Source organism: Lepidothrix coronata, unplaced genomic scaffold, assembly GCF_001604755.1.
Source record: "Lepidothrix coronata isolate B3197 unplaced genomic scaffold, Lepidothrix_coronata-1.0 Scaffold91, whole genome shotgun sequence".
Classification (NCBI taxonomy): Eukaryota; Metazoa; Chordata; class Aves; order Passeriformes; family Pipridae; genus Lepidothrix; species Lepidothrix coronata.
Window position 1 is genome coordinate 407984 of NW_016690271.1, and position 20200 is coordinate 428183.

A 20200-nucleotide genomic window follows, 5' to 3' on the forward strand; every position below is an offset into this window, starting at 1 on the left:
CAGTGAAGGAAGTATTGCCCATTCTAGAAATTGGAATTATTGGCCTTTTAAAGAGCTTTTAGGGAAAAACACAGGGAAGAGCAGTAAAGTCGAGGTTGGTGTCATGTTGTGGACGAGGAGCTGCCACCTGGTGGAACGAGTGGCCCGTTCCATATTTTAGTGTTCCCTCAAGTTGGGGGATATGTGTGCACTAAGTAAGTGAATCCACGTGGGAGTCTCTAAATTTCAGAGTCTGGTTTAATACCTGAAAATAACAACGTAGTTCAGAGATGTCTGAGTAACAAATCTACTGTTGATTCCATTCCTCATCTGTTGACACAGTATCCTAATCTCAGTTTAGTCTATTTAGTGGCATTACTAGAAGCAAAACCAAATCAACTGCTCTGCCCTCCCTTTTTCACTTTCACTGTTACCTTTATGTGTTGAATAATCTTTTCCCTTTTTACTGTCTTAGGTAAAGCAATGAAGCTGGAAGAACAAAAACAGGATACAGAGAGGCAGCTGAAGGCTCTGACTAAGCAAATGAAGGTAAGGCTTAAGCTCCAGGACAAAGCTAAGCTGAGCTTTTATTGCAGTACTAGATATAAGAGAAGTGTTGTGTTTTCCTAGAAGAAGTGTAGGAATTTCTTTCTACATCCTTTCTACATTCTCTTCTCTTTGTACTTCCATTGGAGTGGAAGGCTTAGAATCAGCTTCTATGGCAGTGTTTGCAGTACTATAAAGAGGCAAATGTTCAGTTTGACCTCAGCACCATCTTGAGTTGTGGTGAAATCCCGGTTGCTTGTGATGACTGAAAGAGAGATCAATAACTAAAGTGCTCAGCTCAAGTGGGTGCATTTTTACAGCAAACACTTTGGGGTTGTAACTGCTCTTTGTAGGAAGATGCAGAGGAGTGGAGGCGTTTCCAGGCTGACCTGCAGACTGCAGTGGTCGTGGCCAACGACATCAAGTGTGAAGCTCAGCAGGAGCTCCGTGTGGTGAAGAGGAAGCTGCAGGAGGAAGAGGAGAAGAGTGCCAGGCTGCAAAAGGAGCTGGATGAAGTGAAGGGCAGCAACAGGTTGGTTATTTACCAAGGCTGAGATGTGATCTCTGTGAGTGCTAACACGCATGCAAACAGTGCTTTGTCAATAACTAGTCATTGGCTTGGACGTGCATGTTGTCTGTCTGTAACTCTTCTGGCAGATTTTGTTGTCTCTTATTCTAAGACGTTTCTGTTCTTTTTCTATCTGACAGCCTAGTTCTGTCAACAAGGGCTGTGAAGGTTTTAATCAGCGAATACTAATTAATAACAACTGCCTCTGATAGTTTTGTTCTCAGTCTGGTACTGCCCTGTGTGTTGTTGCCTTCATAGCTCTCTGTGCAGCTGTATTAAAGCATCTGTGGAAAGATGGGTTGGGCACAGATATTCCATGGAACATCCAGAAGAGAACAACTTGACCTGAGAGAAGTCAATGAAGAAAGACAAAATAACACAAGCAGTTGTCCTGTGTATCAGAAATGTGTGCCAAGTCAATTTTAATCCTTTAGATTTTCCATTTAATCTCTCTCCTGGTAAATTTATGGCCGCTGGCAGAATGGCCACAAGAACATAGTGAATCCTGTCATTTCTTTCAGGTGGAGTAACAGCCCAGCTTTATGTTGCACATATTTGCTCACTGTTTTCCATTCAGGAGTTTCCACAGCAGCTGTGCAGTAGATGGGACTAAAAACATGGGAGAGCTTTTGTGCGGAGGTGTATGGATCAGAATTCCTGGATTGAAGAAACAGAAATACTTCATTTCAGAAAATAAAGGAATGTATTTAAGCTCCAGTTTCATTATCAGAGTCCCAAGTGGATGCAGAAAAAAGCTATTACAGACTATGTGTTCAGACAAAATGATTACCAGACAGTACTTGAGTTCTGGGCTCTGTTTCCATTCCTAATTTGTTCCTAACGAAATTTCTCTTGTTTAAAGCAGGGTCCCTATATGAGGATGGGGAGTCATATTCATACAGCTTCCTGTCTTTATTCTTTTAGTTTTTAATCTGAAGATGTATTTGATAGTAGTTAAAATGAATAGAAGATGACCTGCTAATTTGCAAACTGAGATGTTCATCTTCCATGTTTAAGGAATGTGGCTGCACTGGAAGCCTCAACTTCAAATACTGCTTTTTAAATTGGAAACATGGAATCCATACATACGTAGTTCCAGAAGGAGATATGCAGACATGTATTTAATTATGTCAGTTTGGGCATTTGTGTGTCCCTCTCTGTCACACACACAGATCTGTCTGTCTCTGTGTCATGTTGACTCTCTGTATAGCTTGCTTTGAGTATTGCATTGGTCATGGAGCTAGATATGCTGTCTGCAGTGGGCAATGTTTATTCTCTTTCAAAGACAGGTATTCAAACCAAATTTTGCATCTATCAGTAAAACTAATTTGACTCGGAGTGTGCAAAATTTCTGTACTGAGTGGTATGGAGAACAAAATGAAGCCTATGTAAGTCATTGTCTAAACAAAGCAGTGATCAGCAGCTAAGCACTGACATTTTAAAGCTCTACTGACTTATGAAACAAATTCCTGAAGTCACCAAAGCTCCTGCTGAGAGCCAGTTCTACACTCCCACATATTTTTGCATTCCTGAGGTCACTGTCTTCCCCAGCACCTCAGCTTCTGTCACCCAGGAAGGTCTGGGGATATTCTCATCATCGCTTTTTAGTCAGCTTCCTCAAATGCCACTGCTCAGAATCAGCAGTCGATTTTGGTACGTGTGGTGATTTTGATGCATGCTCAGCACTGGTGGAAAGAGTTTGTAGCATGATACCTTAACACAGTCTGTAAAGTATCCCTCCTGTTTGCTAATGCTGAGCAGCTGCACGCTCAGCTGAGTATCTGACAGTCCCTAGTGAAAGTTTCCTGTCTGATTTTTAAGCTCTTACTGGAAAACGTACCTTCCAAAGAGCTTGCTGCTCAAAGGTTTTTGGCAAAATCTCAGCCATCTCTTGAGGGTCATTAGACTCCACCTCATAAATTCATCTTGAAGCCAATTTATCTCCTATGACATCCTGCCATTTTAATGTTTGCCTGTGGCTGCCTGAGTTCCTGCCTCCAAGTTTGATTTCACCGTTACATTCTTCTAATCAGACAAAAAGTCATTTTTGGTTTAGGAACAGCCAAAGAACTTGCAGAAAAAACCCTGATGAGGTCATCAGTGTTCATCTGAATGAAGGTAAGAGCCTCCCAAAGGCATCTCTAACACAGATTAAATGTCTAATTCCATGACTAAGAATGTTGGGGGGGGAGGTTGGACCAGCATCAGCCAAATGGAATAAGGAAGAAGAGTTAGCTTATCCCAAGTTAATATTGATTGAAACCTAAAAATTGTTTCACCTATGCTTCAGACAGCCTTCTGTGATACTTTACATCCTAATTAATATTATTTCTCTGCAGTAAAATGTAAAACAATCCACTGTTGTGTAACTGTCTTCTCACAGGTAGGGGAAATGGAAGTTAGTCTCCATCCTTGGAGGTTTTCAAGACCAGACAGGATAAGATCCTGAGTAAAAGTTTCAAGGTCTTGCTTTGACTCTTTCCCTTCAAGTTTTCAAAATGATTTTGGCACTAGAACATTGTGCCTCAAATCAAGAACGTGGAGGGAGGACAGTTGGGCTGGGAGCAGTACTTAGAAAACAGAGAAGTTAAATCTGTAATTAAATGAGTGACTTCTTAGAATTTCTAATAAAAAAATTAACCAGATCTTCAAACGGAAGCCTAAACTGAAGGTTGTGATGTATCCCACTAATTTGCTTCTGTTTTTCTTCCTGAAGTCTCAAATGCCACAGCATGGCAGTGTCACATGCTTTTCTCCTGGAAATGAGCTTGTACTCTGTGTATTAAACCCTGCTGTCAGTCTGTATGTGCTGATGTGCTGCTCATTTGTGCCTGTGTTTGCAGCTGTTCTGTCTTACAGAGATTTGATAGTTCATTCTGCTCTCACTCAGAGTAACGAGAACTTCAGAGCAGGGTCCTTGAAGGAGCATTGGTTTGCTCTAGTTGGTGACTCAGAGTTGTTTGGTGGGGGATTTTGGGGTTTGTTAGGGAGTTCTTGGTGGTTTTTTTTCCACTGGATGAGATTATTCCATCACCTTCAGTGTTTCTGAAACAGAAACTGTGGCTGAGGTAGAGCAACCCTAGTTGCCTGGGATGGGTTCATGGACCCATTTTGAATGAATAGTCCTGCCTAGAGAGAAAGCCAGGAACACTGCCATCCCTGTCCTTCAAAATTGATTCCCTGGCCTTAAATAATTTATTTCTTCCTTTCTGACCAACATAGATTGGGGTTTTTTGTTTTGTATTTTGTATTGTTGTTGCTCATCACGTCCCAAAGCCAAGTTAATGGGGTGTTAAGACACTCCTTTAGCTGTTCTATCAACACCATGGGCATTTTCCCCTCTCCCCTTTATTTATGGGATGGTGTAAAATGGAGAACTGTACCTCAAGGTGAGCACTGTGTTGGTTTATGACCTCCCCAAATGTTGTCTGTCTCTCCATAGGTGCCTGATCTCTACCAGCTAACACAGCCCTGAAGAGATGCACAGCCAGGCCTGTGAGACACTGCAGGACTTGCCTTCGACTCGCAGCTGAAAAAGGGAAGTTTGAATTCGAGAAAGCACCTCTGGTTTTTTTATTACCCTGCAAAAGTCAAGTGTATTGCAAAGTGTGAATGCTCAGGTCCACCTCTTCCCCATGGGCAAGAGCCTCTCTCTTTGTTTCAGAAGGCTTCTCTCTCCAGAAGACTCCATGAGGCAGAAGAAGTTTTGAATTAGTCTAAAGCCAACTAAGCCATAAGAAGTAATCACAGAGATTCGGGGATCTGAAATAACTGAGAGCTTTTTTTGGAGCTGTTTTCCTTGAAACAGACATTTGAACGTGCCGTTTTAAGCTTAAGCAAAAATAAAACTGAGTGCGTGTGTCTAATTTGTAAAATTTAATGGGCATACACATGAGTTCTCCATATAGTGTTATATTCTGTGATCTGTCTCTGTGTGCCTAAATACAGGTACGAGTACAGATCACATGTACAGGCACACAAACTCGGCAGTGGGTCACTGAAATCCAGCAGGAAAACCGAAGAGAAACATGGAAGTTGCTCGGTATCAGCTGCTTTGATGGTTTCAGGTTTTTACTCTTGTATTGACAAGGCACTCGCCACTGGGTGGCACATCTGACCCGGTGGTGTGTTAGGGAGGGGTGGTGCCCACGGAGCGTGTCCTGCTCTGACCTTCACAGAGAATGTTCCGTGAGAGGTTTGTCCTGGCCATAAGAACTGCAGATGGAGAGATCAGAAGGAAAAGAATCGAACATATCAAGCCCCTAGTAAATACCTTCTCAGAAGGGAGTTGTTCTCATGCCTTTAACTCAGGTGAAAGTATATGATGATCAGGGAGAACTTGAAGTTCAGCTTTGCAACCGGAGACACCTGGAGAGAGCTTTCTTTGGACGCTAAGGAAAAACTCAGAAGTCACCATCTCTATCGGGAGACTATCAGGATTCATTCCAGGACTGGAATTTCACGTTTTGGCTGCGGGATTTCTGTCCTTTCCTTCTGGATGTGAAGACCTAGCAAGGGCCTGGTCTTGGAGCAGGCTGAGCTAGTAGAGAATCCTGTGGGATGTCCTGGCTTTGGCGTGGCCTCCACCTTTGTGCCGTGCTGCTGGAGTGTATGCCTACATGCACACTTGTGTTGCCTTTCTTTCTTTTCTGTGCTGGCAGCTGTTGAATGTTGTTTTTTATGTTTAAGAAATATATATTGAAGTGCCAAATAAATGTTTAAGTGTCTGGAATTGTCTGCTGCCCGCCCTTGGCCTCTCTTCTGTGCATCAGTAGCTGTGTGTCTCTATTTTGTATCCCTTGGAGTTCAGGAGGAGTCACAAGAATGACAGGAACTGTGACAAAGACTAGATTGTGGAGTAATTATTTCTTCACATATGGTCCTGTGGTCCTTGGGCACCTGTAGCAAAGTCATTGAGTAGTTTAGAAATTTCACAAACACATGAAGGCTGAGTTTGCCAAAAATCTGTACATTAAGCACAGAAGGACTTTCACCTTGTTGTTAGTCAGTTGTCCACATATTTCAAACTGAGAAAACAAGGAGACTAACTCTTGCTAATAGAGAAAAGCTCCCTGCATCTACTTCTCTCACCAGTGAATGAAGGGAACTCAGCAGTGGTTTTGTGAAAGGGATGCACGTTTGAATTCCTTTGTGGCTACAGTGCTCTGCTTCCTCCTGGAGCTGCTCCACTTCAGCCAGCTGCACTTGCAGCATTTGTCTGTGTGAACCATTCATTCTTGTTTCAAGGGAAGCATACAGCAGTAGATGACATTTACCTCAAATCCGTCACTTTTGTAGCAGAGCTTGTGTAGTCCCCTTGGATGGCCTAAGCTCTGCTAAGCTGAATAAATTCTGTGTATAAGGAGGAGTCATTTTGGGTTTGAAGTCATGGCTTGTCATTACTCTTTCTAATTTATGTTCTCCTATACTGTCCCCCTGAATTAGTTTCCTGCTGCAAGTTAAGCTCTTACTCTTCTGCTTCTCTCTTAAGAAACCCATATCTGTACACATACATGCATCCCCTTACCATACAGATTTCTTTTTAAAGTTGAAAGGTGCTCACCAAATTTCATAGCTCTCCATTGCTTGTTGGCTGGCTTGTGTGGTTTTAGTTGCAGCAAATGGATCTCAGCACTATGTTTCCTGCCTTCTCTGCCAAGGTTTACAGATTGCAAGGTTTGCAGAGGCCTCAGTTTTCTGTTGTGATTGTGTTTAATCAAGGAGGTTGTTTCAGGCTGCCTATTACAAATATACAGACTGAAGATTACAGGAAGCATCCTGACAAAATAGAAACTACTTGTAGCTCCAGCACTCCAATCTCCACAATTACTCTGTACAATGGCAGAATAATGGCACGTGAATTCTCAGTGGACTCTTCTGTGGCACAGCACAGGGACTGGTCTGGTTACTCAAAGTTTATTTAACATCTTTGCATCCTTTTGTAGTCAAAGGCTAGACTGAGGAGGCTAATCTATGATGTCTGAGCTGTTCTCAGAGTTCAGTCCTAACCAGTGATGGCTGCTTAGAGCATACCTCTGCCTTACTTTATTCTTGAGGTTTACCACTTGGCCTACAGGCATTTAACCATTTGTTTCTTACTCATATGCTCCACAAACCTTGTGCATACCCTTTTTACCTGGATAATTAGAACTCTTGTACAGTGACCTATATAATTCTTGAAAGTGTAATAGATTGCATTGGGTGGTTTGGAATCTTGAGGCAGAAATTTATCCTTCCTTCATACTTTACTAGAAGCAGGACTCCTTTAGCTTTCGTGGCTTGTGTAACTAAGCTGTCACCTGCTGATTTGTTGGTTATGCTTTATGAAGCAACAGGACAAAATTTAAAGGCTGAAACTTAAAAGCAAAACACTGGCTCCCTCAGAGCTCTGTGAATCTTATCCAATCTGCCTTTCCTCCTTATTGGATTAAATGGAGAATGGAATTGAAATGGCTTTTTCTCTGGCCATCTGCCTCTGCAGGCTCTCCTGGCACACAAGGAGCTCGAATGAATTAGCAAAGAAATAGCCAATGTCTGCTTAAAGACAGCACCTCCTTAAGCTCTGCCAGAAATAGAAACTTGAGTCACTCTTATTCTCCTATTCATTGACACCCTTTAGCCCTTTGCATTTTACAGACTCTGATGGCTAAAGGGAAAGAATAAAGCTCTGGCTTCTATTTTTAGCTCACAGGAGTTATTCAGCCCCATAGGCACTTTATGGATGGGCTCCTCCAGCCTTCTTATGGAATCATTTCTGGCTTTGTGTTCACATAGCTCTTGGTGTGTAACATAAAAACAGGGCAATGTGGTGATACCTCAGAACCTGCAGATCAGCAGCTCACGTGCAGGTTCTGTTCAGGTGGGAGATCGGGAAAGTAAAGTACAAATAATCCCTTTTTACATGACTAGACTTTGTTATCTGCTTGGAGCTTTCCTAAAGTAAAGCTAGGTGATTACACTCAAAGTTAACTTGAGAGCTACCAGGTAAGTACAGTGTCAACACTGAGCAATGTCAGTTGGATCTGTAAAATACAGGACTAGAAGTAACACTTTATGATTTTATTTGCTATTTAAGACCACAGCTGTGGTCTTTCCTGGATGAACTCCTGTAAGTCCAACACCTAATCTCAACTTCAAAATGTCTTTTCAGTGAAGTAACTTAATTATCCTTCCTGTTAAAATATAAAACTTATTTTTATTTTGAGTTTTTTTTTCTTCATTCCAGCCATTGGATTTTGGCATTCTTGTATCTACTAGGATGAAGCACTTAACAGTTCTCTTCCCCATGTATCTGCTTACAGGTTGTGATTGAAGGTTCACTTATTCAGCAGATGTTGTTGTTGATAAGTCAGAGTTTTTATTCTGAAGTATATTTTATGCCTTTTGTCTGAACTCTGTACAATTACTTATTTTATTTTCAATTATGGTATTTTAACTGGTAACAGTTACTCCAGCAGTGGTCACACCAGTTAAAACCAGTATAAAATAACATCTTCCTCTTTGGTGACTTTCCTCATTATAAACTGAAGACCACAGTAGCCCCTTGGCACCTGTGCTCTACCGAAAGCCCATTTTCAGGTAATTATCAATGATTACTAAACAAACTGCTTTTTTTTCTATGATAATCCTCCATCCTGTGTGAGGATTTGGAAGGAGGATGAAATGGTCAGCAATGCAGAAAGGTTTGTTAGACTCAGTGATGTAACATTTGCCAGGCGCTGCAGGACAAGGACACGGATATTCCAAGGAGTGGTCCAGGTTCTGGGCACTGCAGTAAGAGATGCACATCGTTGGATTTGCCTCACTATGAAGATCTCTAATCTCTGCTTGCACTTTCCTGTTGCCCCTGACTTGGATGTGGTTTCTGCCTTGCAGGCTGACAGCTGAAGAGGTGGAATCTCTGGAGTCGGAGACAGCCAACCGCTGGCAAGGAGTCTGCCTTAGCAGAGCATCTCCCACCCCGCCAGAGTCTGCAGCCACTGTGAAGTCACTGATAAAGTCATTTGACTTGGGATGCTCAGGTATTTGAACACTGTGTTTTGTATTTAAAAAAAATTTCTAGCAGTAAACAGGTGACTGCTTCTTGCTTCTGAGTGGATGTTTTCTGTCAGTGCTTGGTACGTAAATACTCTCTCAGGGGTGTCACTACGCCGTGGTTCCCTGTTCTGATGAGATAGTTGGGTTCTAAATCCAAATGTTTCCATGTCTTTTCCTTGCAGGTAGCACTGGACAAAATATCACAGTTCACAAGGTCCCCAGGAGCCCTCTCAGTGGAATTCCAGTGAGGACAGCCCCAGCAGCTGCTGTGTCCCCAATGCAGGTACAATCCTTTCCATCCTCATAGTTTTAAAAGAGGTGGACACAGTGTTGCTCCAACGTGACCTGGTTTCAGCCCTGACAGGAGGAAGGGGAAACCCATCTGTTTGTTTGCTGTGAAACATCAAATGCTGTAGCACTAACAAAAAGGATCAAAGTGAGTTTGTCTTGACCTCGGCTTAGAGGTCTCAGTGGACGGATGTGAACTCTTTGGGATACAATTCTGAACTTTTATCACCCTTGACCAGAAAACAGGTTTCAGTTATTGGGAGTGAGTTACAAGGAACATCACATTAAACTAAGGAGCTGGCACATGAGCTGAGAGAAATGGGATAGTGAGTTTCCTTCTGACATACGACTCAGGGTGCTGGGAACAGAGTTAGGATTAGGAACAGGCATCCTTACTTTTGGTTTGTGACACTAGGTTGTGTGTAACAAGAGAAAAAAATGATACAAATAGAAGTGGGAAATAGTTCAGAAACCAGTATATTACCAGCTAAAAATACTGTCCCTTTGTCCTTTTATTTTTCACAGTAGTTTCTCCAGCTCTAGGTACAGCTGATACCCTGGTGAAAGGTTTCTGTATCCCTTCACCTGCTTTGTGATCTTGAGATGGCAGAAACTTCTTTCTGCTCTCCTATTTAAGCTTGATGGCAAGTATTTTTTTAATAATCTTTTGCACCTTTATTTCACAGAGACATTCTGTATATAACAATGCCAAGCCAACCAGCAAGGGCATTGCCAGACATGCAGATCTGTCAGACCTTCCTCTTGCAGGTAAGTTGTAGTAAATGTATAGATGTTGCCTCTTTTTATCAGCTAAAGCTTGTCATTAACTCTTGGCCTCTGCCAGGATATTTTTCCTCTTCTCATATGGTCAAAGAAAACATGAAAAAGGGTCTTCAGTGTCTTTGTTTTAGAGAGTTTATTAATTTTGTTGTGTTTGCATTCACATCTTTATCATAACTTAAAAAATAGCTGATTTATTGTGGTTTGCCAACACAAACTTGCCTTCTTTATTCCAAAGTATCCATGGCACCTCTCTAATCCATGCTGTGGAACTGGAGACGATTGGATTTTGCTCAACATGTATGTATCTGGAACAAGTCCAGAGCACTGTCTTTTGAGGCTTTATTTGTTTTTAAATTGAGCTTCATTTGAAATACATCAAACATTTCAGATACCAATGTGAGTGTTTTAGGACCAGTCATATTTGGGCTTGAAATAGTTTGTTTTGAGAGTTCTCAAGAGATGAGTTTGTTTTTATTTCACACTTTGCTTTTGTTCTCTTGTCATTTAATATTCTTTTCTACCAGTGTTTGTTTCCCATTTTCTCTAGGGCCCTTTATTTTGATTATCTAGTCCTGATGTAGTTGCTGCATTGGAATCAAAACTATTAACAACAGATTCTTGAATTTTTAAGGACAGATGAAATATTATATTCCTGTAGTTAAACTGCAGGGAGGGACAAAAAATATCCATTGCAATCTCTTCATTGGTAGACTGGATTTTCTGCAGTAGTTTGCTAATAGAGGAGAGAAATTAGAACCTCTGTTCATTTTTAGACTCTTCAGATATTTTTCCAATATTCCCCTTCTGTCACTAAAAGGTGGAGGAGAACAGCAAAACAGGTTATAGGGTAGGTGGCAGCATAAACAAGTAACATCTTGTCCATGCTTTTGGGTTCTCCTGCAGGAGTAAATGCTAAGCAAGCAGAAATGTCTTCTTCTATCTAGTGGAATGGCCAGAGTTTACTTACTTGTATCAGTTGGTTTCCAGAAAGTGTCTTGCATGAAAATATACAATGATCCCAAACAGAACATAAGACTTTTTAAGTCTCTACCCATCCACTGCAGAGTGAAGTGATCTGTCAACTGTGTAATATCCTGACAGTCCTTAACAATAGATATCCCACTTCAGGCCATGGATAATTTCTGTTATTACCTCTGGACAGTTGTTCTGTAAAAATTTGTTGAAATCAACAGATACTTTATTAGCCATTTTTTGATGGTTGCTTATTTAGCAAATTCCTGCATTTACAGCTTCTCTTTGTACCTGGGTTTAATTTAGTTCCAGTAATCCATAGCAAAGGCTTACTCACTGTAAAGTTGTAATAGCTCTGGTTCCAATCTAAATAATCCTAGAAGGCAGTTGATCCAAGCCCTATGCAAACAACACTGAATTAAAAATCATCCCCAAGGAAATTCAGAGTGAAGTAGTCTCCATAATAATAATCTTCTGGCTGATTCCATCTGACCAGTATCACAGCAGGGCTCTGTGATGTCCTTAATGTGACCCAAATGTTACATAGTTGGAGAGGAGAATGGATTGCTTCACCCAGAGAGCTGGTTGTGATCTTTTCACTTAGAGTCAAGGGTTTACTGGTTCCATGCTGGACTTTCTAGCACCCAGAAATAAGTCAAAGGGGGTTGAAACTGAGATAAAAAGGAATTCACACCTCTAGGTGATGTGGCATTAATTGATAATTATAGGGAGTTAACCAGAAAGGAGGAGAAAAAGTTGTGTTCCACATGCAATTAATTTCTGATAACATGATATGTAAGCCATAGTCCTGGCCTGTTACATCACCTCATGTACTGATATGCAGTGATTTGATTTCTATGGTCTCTTTGACTTCTCTTCAAAAACCTATCAGCATTGGATTCTATGGCTACTAATTTTGTTGGTTTTCTTTTATGTATCTAAAAATTTATATGCATTTATATGTGTGTGTGTGTGTGTACACATATATAAATATATATCTTAACTGCATGATATAAAAATAAATAATATGTGTAATAAAATATAGGTGCATCTGCTGTGAATATATTGAGACTTCCCAAAGTTCTGTCAGAGGGGATGCCAGGTATCATGTGGTAATAAGTGCCTTTTCCTGCTGCCTTGAGCTGGGTTGTATTCAGGAGACAAGGAGCTTTCTTTTTACTGTTCTGCTAATGGCAGAAAAGAAAGTACTGTACTAGGGCTGGTCAGTCCTCTGGTGAAGATATCTGGTGATCAGCTTTTGAACCTTTCAGACTGTAGATTTTGGTATTTCCCTTCATTCACCTGGGGCCCCTACCCCCCAGCAGGAGTATCAATCACAGGAAACCAGGCAGCCTGGACTGTTGAAATCATCAAAGCCATTCCTTGTTGCGATCACCTCTAATCTGCTCAAGGTTTCCTAGCCCCATGTGTGTTTAATGAACAAATGAGTACATTTGTTTAGAATCAAAACAACAGACTGCATATTGTGTGCTGGGTGGCAGGACAGTGATTAATCAAATTCCTCAGGCTGTGAACTGACAGCTTTTTCTTTTAATTCCCACAGACCTTCTGAAGGGGAGAAACGAAGAGCTGAAGCCAGACCATTACCTCCGCAAAAGCCCCTCCCTGGAATCCCTGAGCAAACCCCCCATGGCCTTCAGCAGCAGGATGCTTACCTCTACCCCCAGCAGCTTGAAACCCCAAAGCAAACTCAGGTACAGCTCCAGTTTCCTGGGAAAAAAAATAGCACATTGGAAAGACCGACAGCATTACCTGGCCCCAGGATGAATGGTTTAATCTGGAGGACCCTGGTCTCCAGTGCAATCCCTGCTGGCTGGCCTGTCCAGTTCAGAATTTCCAGACTGTGTGAGATCCAGATATCAAAATTCAGATTGTAATAACCACAGTTATCTGTAAGATGAGCAATCACAGTGGAAATGAGGATGACAAGCTTTCAGTTGCATGCAAGAATTCCATCCTGTGTACAGGATAATGAGGTCAGCCCTCATTATCTTACTGTAGCTTTGCATGTCATGGTGAGTTAAAAACCAAAAGCTCTGAGGGCTGAAGGAAATTGGACACATAATTTGCTTCTCTCCTGAGAAAAAGAGCATATATATTTTCCTCTGATCTCCACCATTATTTCCACCAGTGGAGTGGAGACGAGGTTGGGTGTTTTGATTGCTGGCCTTTAACTGCCCTCAGGGCCTTGAACTGCAATACAGCTTCATTTTTCATTTTATTCAACAACTCATTCTGCAGCAGCTCAGCTGGGTGTGAATTTGCTGTTACAGATCTTCTAGATAGTTTCTTTTAATTCTACACCCTAAATCCTAGTTTTTCATATGTAAACCAAAGAGGTTACTTGAAAATTTTGTAAGTAAAGCTGATGAAATTAATAGCAGAAATGCTGGGTTGACACACACCACTGAATATCCACAGGCTGCTGGTTTTTCAGCTCTTTGTGTGCAGTGGTACCACCTGAATTCGTCTCATATGAAGGCAGATACAGAATGCAAGCCCCAAAAGCTGTTTCAGCTTGGTTTACATTTAGGTTCTGTGCTGCCATTCTGCTTTGTCATACAGATATTATTTACACACTGGTGAAAAATGAGATTTCAAGCACATTTATTGTCTTTTCCCTCTTGCTTCCCTGGTTTAGTGTGGAGAGAAAGGACCCCCTGGCAGCCCTGGCTCGGGAATATGGGGGTTCCAAGAGGAATGCTTTGTTGAAATGGTGCCAAAAGAAGACTGAAGGTTACCAGGTAAGGGAACAGGTACATTTTTACTTTAATCTGAGAAGGAATTAATCACTTTCCAGTAGGTGTGCAGGAAGCAATGTCACTTCAAAGAAATATGTATATTACAGCCAGTTGATTTTTGCATGTTTACTTCTACTGGGTGTTTCCATCCTCTTCCTTCAGATTTCCTTAGCAGTGCATCCCCAATATTGCATTGTCATAAGTAATTTGTATGCAACCCCCAAAATATTTGCTGCATCAGAGGTTGTTGATGGTGAGAAACAGAGTGTATGTGCACAGCAGCTTCAATTTGGCATCAGTTTTTGAAATTACATTCTAATATTTTTTCTACAGGCCTCTCTCATCAATACACTACCGTGTGAGTTTTTATTTTGGTCCTTTTTCTGCAAAACCAAAGAAATATTTCATTGTGTGGCCTTGACCAAGTGAAGTTTGCAGCTTGATTTTACAAAGCAAGCTTTGACTGCTTGAGACTGTCTCATTTCTTTGCAGAGTGATTTTCACAGGGATAATCATTTGTCCGGGTCTTGTATGGCCATTGGTGTGTTCTCTGGCCAGTGCTGGTGTGCAGTTAAATTAGGCCTTTGATTCTGCAAAGAAGGCAATTACAGACAATATTCCATGCTGGGTGTGCAGGATAGTCCTGGTTTGATATAGTGTTGGGATTTTTCTTTCTTAAGAATAATATTGTTTGTTACTTGGGGCAGAAGACAAAAGCAGTTTTCACCACATGATATGCACCCTGGAGCAAGTCTTTAATAAAAGCAGAGTCCATCTTTTAAAGTAAATAATAAAATATTTTTTTCTTCACAACCAACCCTTTATGAAGCATTAGCTGCAGGGTGCAGGAGTTTGGGAGAAAAGACAGTAGCTGTCCCTTTTAGTAAACTGGTCTATCTGAAAGTTTCAGTTATTTCTTAGCACTGGTTTGTTCATCTGATTTGCAGCAAGGTTTCACAGAAGGACAAGGATCAGAGAAAGCTTCAGACACACCTTAGAAAGAATAAAGCCAGGATTAGTGTTTAGCCTAAAAGGCTACAGTGCTGTCCCCTGAAATTGTATGTTCTGTGCTGTGTTGGTTGATTTTATATCCCATCTACTACATTTCTCCTGGTCTTGGATATGAAGGTGTGAGGGAACATTCCCATACAATCCTCAGAAAACAATTAATGAAATACAGCCTTTCCAAGTCTAACTTCTGTTAAGCAAACCCATCTGCTGAGTAACACTTTCTCCTAGGAGTTTTTCCCTTTTCTGTTTGAAATGGCACATATGATGAGCTCCCTTCACTCTCCTAAATCGGTTTAACTCTGATGTGTTTACTGTTAGAAGTGTTCTCTGAGCATCAGCCTGTATGTTTCTTTCTCTGATTTACACTCAAGTTGGACTAAATGTATTGCTTTTAGAAATTATATGGCTTTGAAAATAGAGAGGCCTGTCTCGATTCTGTAGGTACAAACCTGGCACCAGGAGTGACAAGTATTTCCTCAGGGACAGAATAAAACAGAGTTGTGTTTTCCTGTGCAGAACCCACGCAGTGGAGCTCCCTGTGCCTGGGACAGCAGGCCACCCAGGAGGGATGCAAGGCAATCTGGGTCTATTTGTTTTTCCTCAAGTATCAGTCTCTGGAGGAAAGTGTGTCCATGCTTTGGAGGAGGGTGGAAGTCTTTGCTTCTTAGATGGCTGCTGGAGTGTTGTTGCTACGTGACTGTCCAGCTGATGTTTCAGAAAAAGCTTTGCTGTTTTGGTTCCTGCTCTGGTGATGCTCTTGTTCTGTTTGTGGCTGTTCTCTGTGGTGAGTTTTCAGCAGTGTTTGAGAACAAGCAGGTGGAGCCCTGACAAACTCTGTGTAATCCAGGAGGGTCTGAGCAGTTCAGATTGTGATGTGATGGGGGCCTTATTACCCAGAGTGTAGGTTTGAGATCTCAGGACAGAAATTAAAGTCAGATGAACCAAAGGACAGCCACAGTACTGATTTACGGTGAGAGTTTTCCCTCTCTGCCTTCACTGCTTCATTTAGAGGCATTCTCTCTTGGACATTCTTCCTCAGATTCTCATTCCCATTGCACTCTTTGCAGTGCATTCACTAACTCCTCTTGAACTTGCCTTTCCCAGACCCTTGCACTCTCACAATAAGGCTGATGTTAAGCTCCACAGGGAGTTTTTATCATTCTTGAGTACAAGAACTGGAATGGAGTAAAGAACGTCATCCTCCTTCCTGCCTCAGCCACTGCAAGGGTGGGAATGAGGTAATGGACTCCACGGAGCAGAACCCTGATGACGTGCATGACTTCTTTTCCATAGATAATATCCGTGTCTGTGAGGCATCATCTGTGCAAATTCCAGGATAATCTGTCATGTAGTTTCTAACTTGAAGCCCAGAAACACAGAGAACTTTGGATGCAAACTGTTTTCAGCCCTGTCACAGTAGAATGAGAGAATAAAAATAAAAAGCTGCTTGGCTGCCTAACTTCTGTTTTCAGTGGCAAAATGTGTGATAACAGTTCCCCATCTGAGCTGGGGAGAAAGAGGGAGATTCCTTTCTGTTTAAATTATGATTTCATTAAACAGTATGAGCAAAGTGGATTAAAATAACTGATACTCTCAGTAGCAGCTACTCCCCATGTCCCAGATTCCCTGAGGAAAGTTGGATTAGTGACCTGGGAAGGTATCTGGGGATAAGAGCTAGAGATCAGTACACAAGACTGCACTTTTTAAATGCTTTAATCCATACAAAACTTATACTATAGATAGAAATTGGCATCCTGCTCCTGGCATATATCACAGAATCATTTAGTTTGGAAAAGATCTTTAGGATTGAATCCAACCATAAACTATCCTTGCATGGACTACAGTGGGAACATTCCCTGGCTTTGAACTTCAGTGTGTTCCCCAGGAGGCAATCTCATAAAACAAAACAGGGACACTGGGGGGAGTTGAGAGAAGTGCAGCACAAATTAGTAGTGGCCTGGAGGCTTTTGTTTGTTTTTTAAAGAAAGAAATTGTATGAGTTTACAGTAACTGAGGGGAAACATGAAAGCATCTATGTTTCTGTTGTCTGCTCTCTCGGTTCTAAGATCCCTATTTAAACAGTGATTTGATATCAAAAAGAGGTGAGCACTAAGGGGAGAGAGTATTTAGAACATGAAAACAGAATCACTAGAAGGAAAATAAAGTGGAAGTTCAGTTTAATGACTACGGGGAAAGAATATGAAAGTGGAATTGCATAAACTGTGGCATGATCGGTCATATTATTTCAATTGTTATGTTTTGATGCATAGATGAATGTTATCTGGCATTTTGGCCATTGATTCTGAATAACTAAGCAGGGGAAGTGCTAGAAAGTCTCAGCAATAAGAAGAATTGCAGTGAGATCAGGCTTTGGGCTCAGTGTCTTTATGCAAAATGTCCTCATGGAAAATTTCCAGCTCAAAAAACCTAACCTTAATGTAATGTATGGTTCTCTATAAGAATTGTGCACTGGCACAGGATCTCTTTTGCCAGGCATACACAGACTGTTCCTTCTGCCTTTCTGAATTCGTTGACATCATGGTGTATAATGCAGGGGGATGAGGTGACCAGACGTGAGAACTGCTTTTGTGGCTCTGAAGCTCATTTACCACGAGTCCTTTGAACCACAAAGCCTGCTGAGAGGAAGCTATTTCTGTTAAAACAGCTTTTTCTCTGTTGTCTTGCGGGTTTTTTTTCATCTATTTAAAAAGATGCTGCATCGCAGCAGCAGTGTGAAGTAGGAGTTGGGTGCCTGCTCCTGCAAGTTGTAACTCCTGGAAGCTGCTGAGAGTCATTCTTGTTGCATTATCACCTTCCATAATCATCATTAGTGACTGTGGTGTTATTTAAGTGCCCTGATTCTGTTTGCTCTCTGTGGAGACCATTTGTCAAGGGGCCAAACCTCTCTAGATTAAGTCTATTGCTACCCACAGATGTATTGTGAAAGCACAGAACTTCAAGAGGCACTTAACCCATGATCATTAGAATTGAGGATTATTGTTTCTGCCACACATACTCTCTCCAGAGAGGAGAGGGAAATTGCTACCATGTTAATGAATATGGTTTGCTTAAAAGAACTGTTTTCCTGTTCTTTGCAACCACTACACACCCATCCTGTGCAAAGAGAACCTGAAACTGGCTCTTTTCTCCAATGCATAATTGTGGTGATTCTTTTTATCCAAGTTATGTTTGGTTTAACAAGTCCCATTTGGGATCCACTTGTTGAAGAACTACCATCTCTTACAACAAAGCAGTCTGTGTGGTTGTCCTAAGCAGAAGAATGCCAAATAGGAGGAGATGAGGAATGTTCTAGAACTGACAAAGGGAAATGGCAGCTATACCTCTGGAGATGTTTATGTTTCATATATTCTTGACCTGTGCATTCAAGCCATTGCATTACATCACCTCCCTGACTGTGGCAGTGTCAGTACACCAGCTTATGGCTAAAGGCAGTTCTTCATCGAGCAAAGATGCAAAAGGAGAGAAAAATGAAGCTGTTGCAGTATTTGCTGTTTATCAACTAATTATAGCAAGAGACTGGTCAACTAGTGGTTTGGCAGTGGAAAAAATATAAAGCTCTTTATCCTTTTGTGTTCAGTTTAAAGTCAGACTAATACTAGCTTTTTGTTTATGAATTTGTGGCTTTCTTTCTCTCACGGGAATTCACATTCCTTTTCTTTTTATGCTGGACAGTATTTCCTCCATAACCTCCTTGTTCTCAAGCTCTATTCCATGTTGTTATCTGCTTGGTTTTCCTGATACTTTTTTGACTGATTTGCTGGCCAGATGAGATCCAGGACAGATTAAGTGTGACTCAAAGATGTTTAGGTGCAGATAGCTGGGGATGGGGAGGTAGTGTATTCCCTTTGGTCAGGTGGTCACGGATCCAGGGCATTCTCCTTAGGGAGGTGGACTCTGCCCAGACAGACAGGCAGGATGACTATTTTTTGACTACTGATGCATCAAGCAGTTGTTTTCCTGGGGCTGCACTTTGTGAGGACCTGCTTTATAGAACACTCAAGAACTCCTTCATGGCCAGTTGTACCTTAACATGTCCCTCTTGGAAGGTTTCTTCCTTATTCTGGAAACTAAGGGTTATATTTAGAAACAAGAAGTCAGTTTTACTTCTTTGTACGTCATCAGTGTGAGTAGTTGACATTAACTGTCTACTTAAGCATTAATCTTTTTTTTAAGTGTCAGCTGAGCACTTTGACTCACTCTGCACTTGAGTTATGCATCATCTTGGACCACAGAGAGCGAACAGAGCTGTGTAAATAATATATATATATAAAAAAATTATATATCTATATATGTATACAAATAAATGCTACCACAGTCCTCAGGGTTGGTGCTCAAGCAGGCAGTTCGAGTAAAGCTGATTCTTTACCAGAATTAGAGCTGAATGGCACAAAACCCAGGATCAACCCTCTGAACCTGGGCAGAATATAATTCCTGGGACTTGGCTCGTTCAAACACTTCCTTTGACACCAATATAATGGAGCTTAGTTTGAAATCCTTGGGAATCTCAGCACAACTATCCACTGTCCTAAGGAAATACAGAAAAGAACCCACTTGTTTCTTAATCACCAGATGTGCACTTGGGTACAGGAGTGATTCTCTTACCCTTTTTTACGTTGCTGTTTGTGTTTGTGTAGTCTAAAACTGTTTCAGGACGTTTCCAAATCGAATCAGTCTCTCTCTCAGGTTTCTATCTAAACTAGCCAGATTTCTATCTAATGTCCCCTCTGCCACGCCAACCTGTGTGCTGGGATCAGCCAGAGCCTGCTGAGCCAGCAGGAAAAAGCCCTGACTCACCAGGAACTCGAGGAGGTTCAGCTCTGGCACAACGACACGTCCCCTGAAGTGCCGGTGCCAGCGTAGCTCGGAGAGGCTGCTCGTGTTTCCTGAGAGCTCTGTGTCTCCTCAGCACTTGTTGCATTTTGACATTTAGAAGTAGGATATATGAGCAATGGGTTTTTCTCAGGAAGTTATGTTAGCATATTCTGTGAGTTTCTGAGAAATGGGTGAAATTTCTGACTGTCTATGTTTCTCTGATCTTTGACAAAGAGGACTTTTCCTAAGAAAACAATGAACTCCTTTCAGAGTTTTGGTAATAACTGTTGAGATAGGAGATTTATCCAGTGTTTTAATAAAAATTGACAGTACACTGGTCAGGAATTTTGCTCCCAAGTCTGCTGTGGACCATCTTTGTGACCTTGGTAGTCTTACATTGCATTGATTTCCCCAGTGGTTA

At 41.4% G+C, this 20200-nt stretch overlaps 1 protein-coding gene across 8 annotated transcripts in view; it reads left to right on the plus strand.

Annotated features, from left to right (window-relative positions):
* Positions 1 to 20200, plus strand: part of SPECC1 (sperm antigen with calponin homology and coiled-coil domains 1) — a 92312-nt gene that overhangs the window by 57953 nt on the left and 14159 nt on the right. For 6 of the 8 annotated variants that reach the window (XM_017821691.1, XM_017821692.1, XM_017821695.1 and 3 more), the window contains 7 exons: positions 455 to 528; positions 879 to 1057; positions 8969 to 9114; positions 9313 to 9413; positions 10105 to 10186; positions 12738 to 12888; positions 13836 to 13938. In XM_017821691.1, the coding sequence (XP_017677180.1) occupies positions 455 to 528; positions 879 to 1057; positions 8969 to 9114; positions 9313 to 9413; positions 10105 to 10186; positions 12738 to 12888; positions 13836 to 13938 (836 nt within the window). Of the gene's footprint in view, positions 1 to 454; positions 529 to 878; positions 1058 to 3149; positions 3212 to 4535; positions 5831 to 8968; positions 9115 to 9312; positions 9414 to 10104; positions 10187 to 12737; positions 12889 to 13835; positions 13939 to 20200 lie in introns of those variants that run through there. The other 2 variants (XM_017821698.1, XM_017821699.1) reach the window with 2 other exon arrangements.